The sequence below is a fragment of the Gordionus sp. m RMFG-2023 genome, chromosome 4 (assembly GCF_954871325.1).
Source record: "Gordionus sp. m RMFG-2023 chromosome 4, tfGorSpeb1-WG-v2, whole genome shotgun sequence".
Classification (NCBI taxonomy): domain Eukaryota; kingdom Metazoa; phylum Nematomorpha; class Gordioida; order Chordodea; family Parachordodidae; genus Gordionus; species Gordionus sp. m RMFG-2023.
This window is the reverse complement of record NC_088778.1, coordinates 11,454,818-11,475,095: the sequence shown is the minus strand read 5'-3', so window position 1 is coordinate 11,475,095 and position 20,278 is coordinate 11,454,818. Positions and strand designations below refer to the sequence as shown.

At 25.1% G+C, this 20,278-nt stretch overlaps 1 protein-coding gene across 1 annotated transcript; it reads left to right on the top strand.

Annotated features, from left to right (window-relative positions):
* Window positions 1–489: 489 nt before the first annotated feature.
* On the top strand, window positions 490–19,790 carry LOC135927890 (nuclear migration protein nudC-like). Its single transcript, XM_065464134.1, has 4 exons — window positions 490–820; window positions 863–1,010; window positions 18,660–18,925; window positions 19,081–19,790. The coding sequence occupies exons 1-4, from the start codon at window positions 506–508 to the stop codon at window positions 19,351–19,353; spliced, it is 1,002 nt and encodes a 333-aa protein (XP_065320206.1). The 5' UTR covers window positions 490–505; the 3' UTR covers window positions 19,354–19,790.
* Window positions 19,791–20,278: the final 488 nt, after the last annotated feature.

Sequence of the window (20,278 nt, the reverse complement as noted above, 5' to 3'; positions counted from 1 at the left end):
ATTGATATATATTAATTATACAGGAATCATTTTCATAATTTGTTTATATTTTATCATAGATTTAAAATATAAAATGAAGTTTAGTATACTAGTTAATAACTAATTTTTAAAGATAATATTAACTACATACAGATCAAAATAGTTAAATATTATGGAAAAAATAGTTGTTTAAGTTTATCCTAAAAAAAATTATAAAAATTTATTCGTATTTTATATAAGTGAGTATTTCGGATTCGTTTTGTTAAAGAAAAATACCCAAAAAAGGAATATTTTTATTATCTCGCCCGATCGTATTAAAGTTTGGTTGCATTATGTTTAACCTTAAATTAACCTAACTCTTAATTGTAAAAATTACAATACAATATAAATTAACTTAAGATCTACATGAACATAATTCTGAAGGTTGTAATTATAATTTATATACGTATAATTTATTTTTAATAAAAATTTGACAACCGTCACTTGTCATATTTTATATCATTAGTAAAATTACGAAAAATATTTTATGGAAGTTAAAGAAAATCAAGCTAAGTTCGATGGTTTGTTATTGCACATAGCAGAGACAGAAGAAAATGGAATTGACGGATTATTAAATGTGTTTTTTAGCTTTTTATATCGCAAAACTGATTTTTTCTCTCCATCCATTACTTCAATAAAATCGGGAGAAAAAATTAATAAACCAAAGCAACTCATTTTATCAGCTTTCAAAAAGTGGGAAGATATTGCTATTGAGGAGTATAAGAAGACTCAATTATCTGAAAATGTTATTGATAACAAACTTAAAAAATCTGATAAATCAAAAAATGAGGCAAAAATTAAAGTAATTTTTATAGTATATTAAATTTTTCTATAAATATCTTAGGAATTAAGCGAGGAAGAAGCTAAAGAATTGGAAAATGAAATTGCAAAAGAAAAAAATAAACTAATTACAAATGGTATTGAGATAGGTGATAAACAAGCAGTTATCAAGAATGATAATGTTAATGAGGATGATGATGATATTGAAAAGGGTAAATATACTCATATGCACAACTTTATTCAAAGAAAGAATTTTTTTTAATGAAAATTCTAAAAAATTAGAAAGACACATTTGTCAAACATTGTAAACAACACTCATATTCTAAAATAATAATATTAAAATTTTTCTTACTCTATTTATTTATTAAAAATTCTTTTTATAAGTAAAAACATAAGCATTAAATTAAAATTTCACTGTTTTATTATTTATAAACAACCAAATATGTAAAATAACTCTTCTTAAAAATCTTATTTATGCTATGTACCTGCTTTTAGTGGCTTAACATCTGAATGTGATATACTAAGGTCATTTAAGCTGAGCAATAAGCTTTGTGATTTGGTGGGAAGGATTAATATTACATATATAAATAAAAAAGAAATGGTTTACTAGTTTTGAATTAGCAAGTAATTTATTTGAAATGTTTTGACAATCAATAAAAAGAGCTTTATAGGTGGTGTTTCTTTTTTTTAAAACAATCGACTGGTGGCAGTGTACCTTATATCTTGTCACAAAAATTAATGGCAGTGTCAAATGTCAAATATTTTTCTAATTTAGATTTTTTAATTACAATTATAAATTTATTTGAAACACTTTTAAAATTAAATTTATGCTTTATTAAGCAAATTTTGAATTAAATTATAACTATAATTCACCTATTTTATTACGTTAGAATTATCATGTATAAATATTTTTTTATTTAGATTTATAGGACTTAATAATTATCATATGAAGTTCAGAGTGAGCCCAGCTATGAAAAATACACACTTGCTTGGTGTGCTTGAAGTTTAGGACAAAAATTTAAGACTTCTTTTATCTCTAAATTATAAGGCTAATCAATAACACTCTTTTTCTAGACTAGTTAAGTAGTCTTTTTATTCCAGATTTTTTTGGTGAATGTTTGGTAGCTAATATCCTAAAATAATCGTATTCTGAAGCAATTTCTGCAGTTTCACATTTGGTTAATTCGTCCATGTAAGGGTCATTCCATGTCAAATCAATCACTTTTCGGCCGACCCCTTTCGATTTCGATAAAAATTCGTAGGCTGGTTATATATGTTCCCATTAGATTATAAACAAAATTTTAGCGCATTAGAAACTATATTAGCGGAGATATTCGGGGTTAAAGGTCCAAAAAACGTTTTTTTTTCCTTTTTACTGATGTTAAATAATTATATATAACCAGCCTAGGAATCAAATAAATTTATAATTGTAATTAAAAAATCTAAATTAGAAAAATATTTGACATTTGACACTGCCATTAATTTTTGAATTTAAAACTAATTATGATCAAATATTGAATTTAATATCAATAGCTAAGTTAATAATTGATAATTATGGCGAAAACATCAAAAATAATTTTTTTTAAAATATGTGTCATCTTATGGTCAGTTGAAAACTTGAAATTAATATTTCGAAATGTATATGATCTCCGATTTTTAATTTTTTTAAGAAATATTATCCGTTTACTATTTTTTAATAATTTCTTTAACAATTAGCATGGCTGGATATTTATTTAAAAAAATATTGCGATTTTTATACTTTAAAAAAAATAGATGGCGCTATATATAATAGTTTTAATATGTTAAAATTCATTTTTTTTATTGATTAAAAATATTTTAATATATATATCATACTAAATCGATTACAATGTGCATTATATATATTATTTGTAATTCAGATCATAAATTTTTAAAATCTTCACAAATTTTGCCTAATTAAGATAGTTTATAAATTAATTAAATCTTACTTCATCTAAAGGAATACAAATGGCTAGCTTGTAAGATTCTTCAGGAGATAATATATATGTTCGACTGGTGGGAGTAGAAGGATTGACCAGCGAGAGAATATGAGATTTAGGCAACACTAAAATATTATCTTTCAGAGGAAATTTAAATGAGGCTGAAGGTCCACAAGGGTGTAAAAATCGGATTTTTACTTCTTCATTTGTATAACTTTTATCGATTATATATCCTAACCACCAGAGTTGTTAAAAGATACTTTTTAAATGGATCTAGATACAATTACAGATACATAGTCTCAAAAGATATCTAGATACAGATACATCGTCTAAAAAGTTATCAAGATACAGATACAATTTTTAAATTATGCTCTTATAGGTTTGCATAAACCTAAATTAATATTATATTGTGAAAATTCAAATGAGCTAAAAAATTTATTGACGCGATATAACATTTATCAGAATATAACTAAAATAATGATTTTAATATAATATATGAAAATATATGATTAAATAATTATAAATAATTATTAGATTTCAGTAATAAAATATTTTCAAAATTTTGATCATTTAGGTATCCTCGTTTATCTTTAAAGACATTTTTAGCAACACTAAATAGTCTTTCCACAGGGGCGCTTGAAGGAATTGTAGTGTTATATTTAATAAATAACAATTTTATATCAGGGTATTCTTTAAAAATGCTAAAATCTCTACATTCATTTTTGAAAAAATTATTTAAAATTTGTTGATTATCAAAATTTAAATCATTATTAGAAATTATTTATGCTGTAGGGTACTTAAAAAAATCTGAAATTAAATTATTTGTTTTTTTTGGCAGGTTATTTGCTTGCAGTCAGTTGATGACTTTGATAATTCACCAGCTAATCTTTGCATCAATTGTTTTCTTTTATTAAGCTTTTCTTCCATTTGCAACCATGTCCAATCAAGTTTAAAAAAAGGGTGGAGCATGGTTGCTATAATATTATCATCTTCAAATAAGGTCACAATAAACCTAGAATTATAATATTTTTAATTTAACCATTTTCATATTGTAATATTAAAATTTGTATGGTTTATTGATAAACTCGCACATAATATTTAAATTAATGAATATTTATATATAGTTTTAATATTTTATGTATATATAATTCTTTATTATAGTATTAATAAATATTAATATATAATATATATATATTTATTTATTTATTTCATAAGCTTATATGAAATAAAATAAATTTTACAGTCAAATATTTTTATTTATAATTAAAAAAGAGGTATATAAAATGTATCTTAAAAAGTATCTAAAAACAGATACAGATACCTCTAAAAAAATATCTAGATACAGATACCTTTCTAAAAAATCTATCTAGATACAGATACTACATTTTTATATCTAGATACTTTAACAACTCTGCTAACCACCATTTATCATCATATACACATGTTATATATTCATTAATATTTTAAAATATAATTTTCTCATTTAAAAACGGAACTTGTTTTATAATATATTTTTTGGAATTAGAATATATTTTGGTTTTTAGTTTATTTTGATCAATGGGAATAATCCCGTGAATTTTTTGGGTCCCATGTATGGGCAGTGCAGAAAATCTTTTACGAAGGGTTAATTCCTCTTCGATATATTCTTGATTGGATACATATTCAAAATGAATATTAATATTTTCTTTAGCATAATTATAAATTCTAATGGGGTTAGGTTTGATTTTTATTTGGCCTTTGAAGACTAGCTCTGGCAACTAATCTTTAGACAGTTCCTCCGATACCGTCACATGCATTTTTGCCGTGAGCAGTGACAAAGAAATGCCATTCGGTAGGAATATTAAAATCGTATTTATGAAGGGAAAATTTTTGCGATTCTTGTATTGAGACGCGGCTTTTCCGAAAAATATATTTTTTTTTCTGGTTTAGAATTAAATTTGGCTGTTAAGAATTTAATGAATTTTTTTTGATAAAGGTGGACTGCACTAGTATTATGGCTTAATGATTCGGACAAAATAACAAAATTTATATTTTTTAATTCTTCTCCAGATTTATAATATGCTACAAATGGATGTAGTGGCCTGCACATTGTTCCAATGAAATCCCTGAACTTCATCTTGTAAAATGAAGGAATAATTTTCAGAATAATCTAGAATTGTTAAAAATTCCTCATCTTTTAAATTTTTTTTGGAATTCTTCAAAAATAAACTTTGTGTTTAGCTATAAACGAGTGACGCATTAAAATTTGAACTTTTTATAATAGATATTCGATGAAACCATCAATGGACTTTATAATAGTTTCAAGATTTGCTCTATCCACCGTGATCCATTGTTTAAACGTGACATATTCTATACGATTTCTCTGAAACAATTCGTATAATTGGCCCATAAGAGATTCTATACCAGGGCATTGATCACAATTTGTTAAATAACATTTTGGCTGAGATGGATTATAAATAATTTGCGCCAAAAGATTGTTATAAGAATTTATACAGTAATCTTCTCCTGCTGTAATTTCAGCTATTACATTTGTCATTAATTTCACATTCTGATGAATGGCGCAGACACAAACAGTGTGTGTGCCATCCAACTAAAATTCAGTTTTTTGGTCTAAGTTCGGCAAATTTAGGGAATCCAATTGATATACTTGGGTATTCTTCCTTAAACATCTTGAATATTTCTTTAAGATTATTTAATATAAATCTTTGCTAATTCTTTCTCGCATTTAACAGATACACAATCTTTTATTCCAGGCATGAGTCGGCTTATTTCATCAGAACTATAATTTTGTTATTTTTATTGCTTAAAAAATTTTTCAAAATCTTTGAAATTTTCTTTATCTCTGGTTATTTTAATAATGTAAGATAATGACAATTTCATAACATTCTTGGTCTTAATGGGTATGACTTAGTCTGGGGAAAGGGTGGATAGGGGGTTGGGGGTAGGCCTGGTAATTAATGTGATTTTCGATTTTTCCCTTAATAATTTTCCTGCACCCCTTTAATCCTGCTTTTTTGTTCGTGTGCTAGTCCGATTTTTTAATTATTTTAATTTACATTGAAATATTAAAAAAATTATTAAAATTTTTTATCCTGCGAATATCTCAGGGGAATAAGGTTTACAAAGTTATATAATCAAATTTTATGATATATTATACATTAAAATATTTTTAATCAATAAAAAAAATGAATTTTAACATATTAAAACTATTATATAAAGCGCCATCTATTTTTTTTAAAGTATAAAAATCGCAATATTTTTTTAAATAAATATCCAGCCATGCTAATTGTTAAAGAAATTATTAAAAAAATAGTAAACGGATAATATTTCTTAAAAAAATTAAAAATCGGAGATCATATACATTTCGAAATATTAATTTCAAGTTTTCAACTGACCATAAGATGACCCATATTTTAAAAAAAATTATTTTTGATGTTTTCGCCATAATTATCAATTATTAACTTAGCTATTGATATTAAATTCAATATTTGATCATAATTAGTTTTAAATTAAAAACTAATTATTTAACATCAGTAAAAAGGAAAAAAAGGCGTTTTTTGGACCTTTAACCCCGATTATCTCCGCTAATATAGTTGCTAATGCGCTAAAATTTTGTTTATAATCTAATGGAAACATATATAACCAGTCTACAACTTTTTATCAAAATTGAAAGGGGTCGGCCGAAAATCTTGATTTTTTTGCTCATTTGACATGGAATGACCCGTAAGGCAACAGAGATTAGATAAAAATTGCATCAGAGTAATATTTTCCCCCTTTAAATATTCATTTATTATGTTTGTAGATTGTAAACAAGGATCCAAAAGTGCTCCTAGAATCTAAGTAAGAAAATAAAACAAAGAGGAATGATTATAATAACTAATATGTGTATTTTAAAATATTACCTTAAGATCGGTTTTTGGAAATCTTATTTTGTGATGCTATGGGAGGACTATCATATTCTTTTACGAATAAAGGATTTTTAATTTCATTACAAAATAATTAGGATATATTTATAGTATATAAGAATACAGATTATAAATTCTAACTTTTTTAAAACTTATCTAAAATAAATCTTTTTAGGATTAACCAGGAATAATAATAATTAAAATATAAATAATATTTCAATACCTTTTTTGTAAATTATTAATTTAATAACAAATCTTGTTGCTAATCAATTTTTTTTATAGCAAATAATATTTATTAATTTAAAAAATAAAATCTCATTTTTTAATAATTTAAAATATATTTAATAATATTTTTCTTCTAATTATAATTCATAAATTATATATATATCATTTTTAATAATAAGTAATCACACCACCATATTTTTACATCTGTTGTGGCATGTTGAGTGTTGATAAATTACCTGTGGTGGTGTATTGACGATACATCAAAAAACAGAAATTGTTAGAACAATTTTTGGATTTTAAGAAATAAACAATAATTCTTATACTGATAAAGGTTGTATTGACGATACATCAAAAAACAGAAATTGTTAGCACAATTTTTGGATTTTAAGAAATAAAACAATAATTCTTATACTGATAAAGGTAAAAAAATTTAATTCTCATAATTATGTCAAAAATATAAATCCAACTTCAAGCCAAAAAGTTTCCTGATATTGTATAATCTCCAAAAGTGCAGTTGATGAATTGATAAACTTTGTAGTTCATACTCCTGCTTTAGGATTTAAAAGTGGTGTTCAATGATAATATTTTTTACTTTTTTAAACATTGCAACAATAAATTTACAAATCATAATGCAATGGTAGTTAATAATAGAAGAACGATAAATATTTTTATTAAATCAAATCATAAGAATGTTATAATAAACAAAATGAACGATTAAATTATTTGAAAAGCTATTTTAATATAATTTTATTATGATTAATATATAGAACATTTCACTAAAAATAAGTATTATTTTCATATTTTTATTGTTTATATCAAATATATTATAATAACTGAATCGATTTATCAAAAAAAGACATTGTTAAAAGTAGATGAATACTATGATTCTCATCTGATATTCTCTTAAACAAACAAAACATTTTTATATATTTTGTTTGGAAAGCTTGTTATCATGATTTCTCTGAGTTATTCTATCAGGCTTTGTTCACCTTTTCCAAATTGAATGAAACTTTACATGATGATTATATTTATTAATCTTTTATGCTCTAATTCAATTAGTTCCAAAGATATGGCGGGTCAAAGCTAAAAAAATGCTGTCCTTCATTTGGGAAAACCGATAAAAATAAAGATTACTCAAAAATATAAATGATAGAGATTTATATTTGGTTTAGATAGCCATAGCCCTTAAACTTACTCCAGAAAAGTTAAGGGTTAATTTTTTACTATGTACTTGAGCTTAAAAATTTGTATATATATTTATTAAATCAATATAAATTTATTTTGAAATAATTAGGTTGGTAAAGTATATTTAGTTCATATTTATAGTATTTTCGACAGATATTTTTGTATTACCGTTAACATATATTAGTAGTAATTTAGCCAAATAATATGGTTCGTATATTGTATTTTATCTAGTGCTGTAAACATTTCTAAAAAAATCGAAAGCGTTCAACGTTCATAGGCAAAAATCGAACACGTTCGCGTTCACTTACAAAAAAAGAAACGCGTTCACGTTCGTTCAAAATTTTATAATAATTTTTTTTTTAAATTAAATTAAATAAATGTCTTATATATTTTAACACAATATATTAGCCATGTTAAAAAATGATATAGTTTTATTTTGATAATATAATTATTAATGTAATATAATATAGTGAATATAAATATATTTTTATTTATAAAAAATTTTTCTTATTAAATTTTAATAACAATTGTTACGACATTAGCTATACTAAAAACACGCTCCAGGGGTAGATGAGGGGATTACAGTATTGTTAAGGTTGGAAGGGAGTTAGACAAAGATTAACAAAGTAATTTTAAAATTTTTTTTTATTAAAATTATTTAAAAAATATTTAACTAAAAATTCAATATAATTTTTCTCTTTATATAGTTTATAATATCAATTTATATAAAAAAAATCTATTAAATAATTTATATTAAACTATTGAGTTAATGTTATAAAATGACTCCGTGAGGTTAATACTAAAGAATAAAAAAAATCAATCTTAGTTAATATTGAGTTAATAGATAGCGAAAAATAAATATTAAAAAAATCAATCAGGACGTCTCAACAAATATAATACTTAATAAACAACTCTTTTAACGTGAGGAATTTATTAAAACATTTATTGTTTTGTCCTTGATTCAAAAAATTGAGATAAGTATCCTCCTCCAATTTATTCTCTACTTCCTCGACAAAAAAAAAGGATATCTCGAAATTAACAGTTCTTGCATTATCATTTCTAGGGTTTTCAATGCATTTTTCATCAATAAAGCTATAAGTTAATTTTTGACAGGTTCGTTCTGAGGAAGTTTGAATATTGGATGTATAATTGGAGAAAGAACATATTGATCTTCAATATATGTTCAAATCTTTAAAAAAAATAAAATAATTAATTTGATAGTAATAGGTTTAATAATTTTATTAATCCCATTTAATAATGCGTCTATCAATAGTTGATCATAATTTAGGCCACTAATTTTTTTTAATTTTAAAATAACTATCGTTATTGTTGTGGTTAAATTACCTAAATGCATTTTTTTCAAATTTAATGATTTACTTAGTTATATTATATAAAATAAAATTATTAATATTACAATCAAATGTCGTTTTAAATTGGAACTTGAAGATTTTGAAACTATATAATACATTTTGGGCACATTTTACATTTGGTTAGTATTGAATTAGTTCCTTCAAAATAGGATGTTACTGTAAAATATTTATCATATTTGGGCTATGGTAATATTAATTCATCTGATTTTGAATTTTCAAATGAGGATGAAATAATAATTCCATGCTTATGCAAATCTATTAAATTAAAATATCTAATATATATAATCTCCATAATCAAAACATGATCGTTTTCGTATCTTCCTAATATATTTAAAATTTAAGGAGACTATATAGTGTATTGATATTTTTTTGCTCTCTACGAGAGTTGAACCACAAACCTCCCGTTTCAAAGTATGTTTTAAGCATTCACCAACTTGAATATAATTAAATTTAAAATATTAATTATATATATTGATTAATAGCTGATTGATGTGTATTAAATTTTTGTTTTTTTTGCAAAATGTTTATTTTTATTATTATTATATATTTTAAGATTAATTTGAATAATAAAGGCTGATTTTGATTTTTTACATTACAAAATAAAAGAATAAGAAAAACTCGTTTACTATTAAAATACATTACATAAATGGCGCAGTCTATAAAAAGTCTAACGGATTCAAACCTGTGTTACAAAGATTGGTACAACTTATTTCAAGAATTTAAAAACACACAACCAAGGTTAACATTATCACAAGAAAAATCTCTGTTATTAACAACAATAGGGTGTGATACGTACAAAATACTGGTAAAATTGTTTTTTCAAGAATGCCACTTGTTATAAATGCAACAAAATTGGGCACATTGCTCTAGTCTGTAGAAAAGAAATAGTGAATTTTATTAATAATAAAACAAACGAATATAATCTAGAATTTTGGGTGGATGTCAAAATAAACAACAGCGATATAAAAATGGAATTGGATACTGGAGCTGGAGTCAGTATAATTAACGAAATAGATTGGAAAAATAAACTTAATCATCCTGAATTAACAAATTGCATGCTAAAACTTAAAAGTTATACAGGAACCAATATACTACATTAGGTTTTGATCAGACCTAGTTGAGTCTGCAAAACAAAATTTATTCAAAAATTTTGAAGCATCTATTTTTAATTTTACACAATATGATTTCTATCACAAATTTAAATTTTGATATTTCTAACCCTTAATGCTCTCGATTTACATTGCAACAATTTTATCTCTTTTTCTCCTAAATTTTAATATAAAGCATATTTAGTACTAGGGCTGTGCCGATCCACATATTTTTCATCGATCCGATATTTTCAGATATTGCTTCAAAACCGATCCGAAATTTTTACTGATTTTTAATCACCCCCGTTTGAACCAAATGTAATTAAGAAATCAATATTTTTTATGCAAAAAATCGAATTATGAATAATTTAATTTTTTTATTTCTACAATTAAGACTATAATAAAAAAAATATATATTTAATAATATATATCCATTATATGTTGGAATTATAAAATTGTAATATTTAATATATAAAATTATAATATATTAGATTTTTTTAATAAATATGAGAGCCTCTAGATTTTCTGGAAATAAGCTTCTACGATATGGACTATCAATATCTCCTGCCGTACTGAAGGCAGACTCAGATGATTCCGCAGATATAGCATTTTGTAAAATATTTCCATAATTCAGATATCATATTTAAAAAAATTCTTTTATTTAAAGTATAAATAAAAAAATTGGCGTTATTTAAAAAGTTTTAAAATAAATAAAACTTTGGGTGTTCCTTTCTATTTTTATAAAAAAAATTTTAAAATACTATAAATCTATTTTAAAAAAGAAATAAAATTTAAAAAAATTATTTAGAAAATATTATAATAATGTAAAATAAATACACATAACATAAAATGAAATAACAAAAAAAAAAGAAAAGTAAAAAGATCGGATCGGTTTTTTACAGATATCGGCCCGAACCGATATTTTCGGAAAAGGCTAAATATCGGCACCGATCCGATCCGATATTTAATATCGGCACAGCCCTATTTAATACCATATACACAACTAACTAATTGCCCCTCAACCCCGTCATTCTTGACGGGTTTTTAGCTAGTAAACAATAATATCCAAATTAATTAAATATAATAAGGATTTTAAAAAAATTGAAATGTGTTGATTATAAAATATAAGACATTTTTTAAAAAATTTGGATTAATATTAAATTTTTCAAATAAATAAAAATAAAAGGTGTTTTTAAAATTGAACGAACGTTAGATTCGAACGCGTTCGTCATAAAAAAGGAACGCGTTCACGTTTAAAGTTCGTCAAAAATAAAAGGAACGCCGTTCACCATTTTTTTCAAAAAAACGGACTTCGTTGAACGCGTTCGTTTACAACACTAATTTTATTATAAAATCCCATTATTTTTATGGATGCAAATTCACAAGATATTGTCAAAATAATAAAAATTAGCATTTTACAAAAATAATAAATAAACAATTTAATACGATAACATTTTTCCCCAATCTAATTGGTTTCGTCCGTATTCTTTTAGGATATCAATCTTGACTGTTGTAGTTTCTACCTTTTGTATAATACTTCCTTCAGCCTCTTGACTTATATCATTTTCCTCCCTCTCCTTTAGGTTCATTTCATTATTGTTTACTACGTCCTCTTTATTTACTATCTGTTCGGTTCCCTCTTCTAGGTTCTCTCTGCTACTTTGTATTCTTCGATTAATATATTTTTGGTTCTTTTCCTTAATTGATCAGTATGACGTATAATCGTTTTGCCCTCTATACTTGCTTCATAGCGTAATGATCCGAATATGTTTTTAATAATGGCTTTTTCCCATTTTTTTCCTTATCATTGTAACCACCACACTTTTCCATTTATCTCGAATTTTTGAGTGTTCGAATATTTGTTCTAACAATCCTCTAGGTATAATTTTTAGTAGTGTTTCTGTGTGACCTTGTTCATTTCCTGCTTCCAGTGTATTTCGGTAAAAGAGAAAAAGAGCTAAACTGGTTTCTAAATCTCACTCGTTTCTTTTATTTGTGCTCTATTTAAAAGTTCGAATTAAACGTTCGGCCATGCCATTAGTCTGAGGATGGTAGGGACTTTCGTGCACTGTTTTCCTATTATTCGCGAAAATCATTGAATTCTTTATTGCTAAATTGTGGCCCGTGTGAAGACACGATTACATTAGGAAATCTGAATCTGGCAATGATATCTCTTAATATTTTTATCGTGCTTTTGGTGGTTGTACTAGTCATGGGAACTGTTTCTGGCCAGCAAATGCAAGCATCTATCACTACCAACCAATAATGATTTTTAAATGGTCCAGCATAATCAATATGTTCTCGGTGCCATGCTTTTGGTAGTTTTGGCCAATTTTGAATTGATGTCTTATGAGGCATATCGTGTTGTTAGTGGCATTCTCTACATTTTTAGACCCATATTTCTATATCTTGGTTTATATTAGTCCACCACACGTTGTATCATATCTAACATGTTGCTTCGGTATTGTGGTATTTTCATCTTAGTTCTCCACAGTAAACAACCTCTTTGTTGTGATTTCCTCTCTTCTTTGACTATACTCCTTTAAGTATGTATCGTAGTTTATTGGCCATCCGTCTATTGTATACCTGTATATTGTAGAGAGTACCCCATCTTGCATGGTTTTTTTTTCGTTTGCATTCAAAGGTGTACCACCTGTATTTGATCTAATGTTTCTTCTTTTGATATTATGGTTCCCTGTATAGGTAATCGAGATAGCATATCAGCATTGGTTATTTGTCGAATAATTTTGAATTCTAATTCATATTGGTAACCTACTAATAATAAAGCCCATCTTTGTATTCTAGCTGTGGATGTTGTGGGTATATCTTTTCTTGGATGAAATAAACTCATTAATGGCTTATGGTCTGTTTGCAACGCGAACTTTTTTCCATATATAAATTCTTTGAATTATGTATATATGATGGAAAGAGCTTCTCTTTCTATTTGGCTTTAATTTTTCTTGGCTGCATTTAACGTTCTTGAGGCGAATGCAATTGGCCTCTTATTTCTCCTTTCTATATGTGATATTACTGCCCCAATTCCTATGGCCGATACATCTGATGCTAGTATAATGGGTAATTTCGGATAATAATGTAATATTGGATTACTACTTATTTCTTGCTTTATTTTTTTATACGCGCCTTTGCATTCATTTGTCCACCTCCAAACTACTTCTTTTTCTAATAATTTATATAATGGTTTGGCTTTGTCTGCAAAATTTGAAAAATAATTTGAATATTATGTTGCTGATTCTAGAAATGACTATTTGTTTTAAGTTTGTTGGTTCGGTGCTTTTTTTACTCCGTTAATATTTTTACTCCGTTAATATTTTTTCTGTAGTTATAATCCCGTTTTTTGATATATTGTGTCTTAAGTACTCGACATTTTTGTTTGAACAATTTACACTTCTCTATCTTTAGTTTGATACCATTTTTGTTTAGCTAGTACCGTTTTTAAATTTGTTTCATGTTCTCTCTATATTTTCCGGTTATTATAATATATAAATAACAATCTAATCCTTCAAAACCTTTTAATAAATTATCGATGGCCCGTTGAAATAATGATGGAGAAGACGATATACTATAGTCTTGTATATTTAAATAATCCTCTAGATATTTTTATGACTCTTCCTCCACATTAATTTGAAAATAGACATCTGAGAGGTCCAATATTGAAAATTCCTCTCTTTCTCACAAACTTGTTAATAAATCTTGTATTCTTGATATTGGGTATAAATCATTACTAATATTTTGATTTATAGTTCTTTTAAAATCCCCACAAATTCATAATGGTTTATCTTTCTTTTTAACAATTACTAGGGTGATGCATAAAGTGAATGATTAATTTTTTCTATTACTCCTATTTTTAAAAATCTATCTAAATCTTCTTCAACCTTTTATTTTAACGCGTATGCTACGGGACGTGATTTACAGAAATTTAGTTTCTCGTTTTTCATATATATTTGTGCCTTAAAATCTTTCAAACAGCCCAATTTCTTAGTAAATAATCAAGGAAATCCATCATGAATGTTATTTATTTGTATGGCCCTTTCAGGTATTTCAGTCATCTTTGGAAATTTAGTTATATTTAGATTTTTTATATAATTTTTGTAATTATGAGAGGGAGTTTTAATGTTCATTCTTTATATTGTATTTTTATTATAGTCTGACCTAGTTGTTGTATATTGGTAACTGCAATATGTTAATCCAGGGCGATTAAGTTTATTTTTTCATTATGCTTACCCCAGCTCTTATATCTAATTCTATTCTGATATCGCTGTTGTTTATATATTGATATCCACCCAAAATTCTAGATGATATTCATTTGTATTATCAATAAAATTCACTATTTCTTTTCTATAGACACGAGCAATTGTCCTTTGTTACATTCATAACAAGTGGCAACAATTTTCCCTTCTATGTTTCCGCCACAGGAGTGGCAGGGATTTGGTTTTTTTATAGCGAATCAGTTATTATATTGTTTTGATTGTTTATTATTATCATTATTAACTTTTTAAATTATATTTATATTATTATGTTCATCTTCTAACAGATCAATTGTAGTTTCATATTTTTATATTAATTTTGCGTTCTTTATAGCCGTTTCTAAGTAACTAAGCTATTTGAATAGCCTTATTTATATCTAAATCATCCTCGGATAATAATCTGTAATATTTTAGGATTTTTTAGTCCAAAAAGGAATTAATCTCTTAAAGCAGTATTCAAATATTCTCCAAATTAACAAGTCATTGATAATTTTCGAAGATTCTATATATATAATCTATTTTTTTTTTATTATAAAAAATTATATTAGGTTTGGGATAAAAAAATTTGATTAAAATATTATTTTTTTCTAATACCTCTTTGTTTCCTGGACTATCAGGTGCACATAAATTTACTATTATTTTGTAAGTATCACCACTTATTGTTGTTAATAACAATGATTTTTCTTGTGATGATGTTATCTTTGGTTGTGTATTTTTAAATTCTTTAAATAAGTCGTACCAATCTTTAAAACATAGGTTTGAATCCGTTAGACTTTTTATCGACCGCGCCATTTTTAAGGTATATTTAGTTCATATTTGTAACATTTTCAACAGATATTTTTGTATTACCGTTAACTATATTAGTAGTAATTTAGCCATATAATATGTTTCTTTTATTATTTTATCATAAAATTCCATTATTTTTATGTATGCAAATTCACAAGATGCCAAAATAATAAAAATAATTTATAAAAATAATAAAATAAACAATTTAATACATAATAGTTGGGATAACTATTTTTTTACATGCATGCAATGTGCTAAAAAAAATCCAAATTCTTATTTTTTTAATATATTAAATATAATTAAAAAAATAACATTTACTTAATTTTGAAATAAAATATCATTATTTAGTCATTGTTCCATTTTATTGTGGTTTTTAAAACGTCTGTGGATATAAGTGTGTAAATACACCCTGTTGCTGTTTGAAGATTTACAATCCCAATAATTTTATTAAAAATATATAAAAATATTTAACATATATTATATATATCAAAATTACAAAAATAATTAATTATATGATTTTTTAAATGTTCCAATAATCAATTAGTATATCGGAGTTCATTTTTTGGTGAAATAATTTTGAGCATTTTATAGAAGAGTTATAGTTTAGACAGCAACAGGGATGTACTTGCACACTTATACACACAGACTGAAAAATCACAACAAAATTGAAATCAATGACAATAATAGTGCTGTAAACATTTTTAAAAAAATCGAACGCGTTCAACGTTCATTGACAAAAATCGAACACGTTCAAGTTCACTTTCAAAAAAAAAGGAACTCGTTCACGTTCATGAACCGTTCAAAATTTTATGATAATTTTTTTTTTAAATTTAATCTAATATAAATAAATGTCATATTTATTAACACAATGTTAAAAAATAATATAGTTTTATTTTGATAATATAATTATAAATTCAATATAACATATCAAATAAATAGATATTTTTATTTATAAAAAATTTTTCTTATTAATTTTTAATAACAATATTTTTCAAAATTTTCATTTGATAGATAGAAACGCTTGGCATTAATACGGCATTAGCTATACTAAAAATGTGTTCAAGGGTAAATAAATAACTCTTTTAACGTGGGGAATTTATTAAAAACATTTATTGTTTTGTTATTTGCTTCAAAAAATTGAGATAAGTATCCTCCTCAAATCCATTCTCTACTTACTCGACAAAAAAAGGATATCTCGAAATTAACAGTTCTTGCATTATCATTTTTAGGGTTTTCAAAGCATTTTTTTCAATAACGCTATAAGTTTATTTTTAATAGGTTCATTCTGTAGTAGTTTTATCCATGATCTGAAGCTTGAATACTTGATGTATAATTGCAGAAAGAACATATTGATCTTCATATATATGTTCAAATCTTTTAAAAAAATAAAATATATGTAATTAATTGAGAGTGATAGTAATGCCTTTTATTAATACCATTTAATACGGCGTCTATCAATGATTGACCATATTTGAGGCCACTAATTTTTCTTAATTTTAAAATAACTATCGTTATTGTTGGGGTAAAATTAACTAAATGCATTTTTTTTCAAATTTAATGATTTACTTAGTTATATATTTATATTATAATCAAATGTCGTTTTAAATTGGAACCTGAAGATTTTGACACTAATTTAATACTTTTTGGGCACATTTTACACTTGGTAAGCATTGAATTAGTTCCTTCAATATAGGATGTTACTGTAAAACATTTATCATATTTGGCCATGGTAATGATAATTCATCTGATTTTGGATTTTCAGAATCAGATGATGAAGATTAAATAATAATATCCAGGCTTATGCTAATCTATTAAATTAAAATATAAACAATAATATTCAAATTAATAAACTATAATAATGGCGTGTTAAAAAATTGAAATGTGAAAAGGAAATACACAGCCGATTAAAAAATATAAATAATACTTTTTTAAAAAAAATTCGGAAATATTAAATTTTTCATAAATAAAAATAAAAAGTATTTTGATTGAACGAACGTTAAATTCGAACGCGTTCGTCATGAAAAAGGAACGCGTTCACGTTCAAAGTTCGTCAAAAATAAAAGGAACGCCGTTCATCATTTTTTTCAAAAAAATGAACTTCGTTACAACACTACTAAATAATCTTTTATTTCAAAATTAAGTAAATATTGTTTTTTAAATTATATATTTTTTTTAAAAACCTAATTTTCAATATAAATTTATATTGATTTAATAAGCATATATACCAATTTTTAGAAAATTTTAAGCTTAAATAATATTAAGGAAAATCAATCTTTACCTTTTCCGGAAATAAAAAACACTTATGGTTTTAATAGTAAAAATTTATATTTTTAAGTAATGAATTTAAGGGCTATCTAATGATACAAAATATAGGTCACTATCATTTATATTCTTTGAGTAATCTTTATTTTTATAGGTTTTACTGAATTAGGAGGGACACTATTTTTTAGCTTTGACCCGCTATATATCTTCAACTAAATGGGGTAGAGCTTAAAAAATTAAATTACATAGATCCTTACAGCATATTTAATCATTATGCAAAGTTTTATTCGATTTGAAAGAGATCCACTAAATGGTCCTTTTTGTTCGATTTTTCATGAAATGACCCTTTATAACCAAATGAATTTTTGCCTAATTTATTATTATTGGATTATAGGTAAATATAAATAACAATTTTGGGCCTCAGGCTGGACCATATTATGGCCGTTCAGACTACAAGCTTGGGCCAATCTTGCTATATTCGATTACTAGGGTTGTTAAAAAGTCTGATTCGGGTCGATTTTTAAAATGACCCGATTAAGATTTTGACCAAAATAATGTAATATAAGCATAGAGTTTTGCTCATAGATTGTAATTTGTACATCTATTTTCCAAATCTTGAAGCTTACATAAGATTATTTTGGTGAAAATCTTAATCGGGTCGTTTTTAAAAATCGGGCTTTTAAAAACCTTATCTATTACCAACATTATTTATTTGTATGTTTTGGCTTAATTTCTATATCCTATAAGTGATAATATTATATATTATGTTGTAAGATATTTTGAAAATATAAAATGTAAATTATTTTATTTTGTATAGGAAAAATTAAACCGAACTCAGGTAATGGTGCCGATTTTCCAAAGTATCGATGGACTCAAACTTTATCAGAATTAGATATTAAAGTTATGCTCAGTAAAACTCCTAATATTAAGCTCAAGAGTAAAGATGTTAAAGTGGATATCACGCAGGACAAATTAAATGTCAGTATAAAAGGTGCTGTTGATCCAGTAGTGTCCGGCAATTTTCAACATCGAATTAAGGTTGAAGAATCAACATGGCTTTTGGTAGATGGAAATACTATACATGTAAATAATAATAAATGATCACTTAATTAAAATATTACCATTTAATTAATTTAATTATATTGCCACATTGTAATGTTAAACAATCTTAATTTGGTTTATCCACATAGGCCAAATTTATTCTACATTAATTTTATTAATATCTTTATCCTGTGAAGTTGACATTGGAGAAAATTAACAAAATGGAATGGTGGTCCAAGTTGTTAGATATAGATCCTGAAGAAATAGACACAAAAAAAGTTGTTCCAGAAAACTCTAAACTTTCAGATTTGGATGGTGAAACACGAAGTATGGTGGAAAAAATGATGTATGATCAGAGACAGAAAGAAATGGGTCTACCAACATCAGAAGAAGGCAAGAAGATGGATATGCTTAAAAAGTTTATGACACAGCACCCTGAAATGGATTTTTCTAAAGCCAAAATTAGTTAATTTGATGTAGATTTGAATTTTTTTTATGATTAGGAAAGCCTTGTCAATTTATATAAATGTTATATAATTTTCACTTTGTTAAACATTTTTTTACAATGATGGAAAAAGTGAATTGGCCGACATTTTTTTTATAAATCATGACTTGTATATTCGTTTTTTTCAAATATTTTCCTTTATATTTTTGTACAATGTATTTCTATTTCTAATCATCTACTTTAATCATGTTAATAAAATTTAATTGTAATTTCTTATTTAGAAAGTATAAGATTGAATTTAAAATAATGGGCTTCAGTTTCAATCAGGGTTGGTATTTCACTGATCAAATACTAATTGGTGTAATTATATTGTTTAAAATGAATGTATATTTTAACGTCAATATGTTACTATTTATAATCATTTTTTGAGCACGTTAAAAAATTTTCGATTTCTTTTTATCTGAAAGGTGTTTTCCCATTTCTAAAATAATTACTCTGTGTATCTCAAAAAATTTTTCTTTTAATATTTGAATTGCTTATATAAAAAATCTATGAAGAAATAAATATAAACTAATTAAAAGTGTTTCAAAGGTTTATGTAAACATTTTCTAAATCAAAGAGTGGGTATTCTCCATGTTGAATTACATTTTCAGTGTTTTTGAAATTTAAAAAAATTGATATGCTCAAAATGATTCCCCTGGAAAAAAACCCGAAAATAATTCCTCTGAAAAAAATTACCATGTAAGTTAGTTCCCTGGAAAAACAGAAAATAATTACCAGAAATATATTCCTCTTTAGATTTTAAAAATATAAATTGGGAAAAATTTTCTCCTAAATATATTTTTTAAATGTCTAAAACAACCTCGTCGCCAATAAAAGCGAATATATATTTAAAAATTATTAATAAACATCATTTTTGTATATTAGGATTTGCAATAAAAAAACAAAAA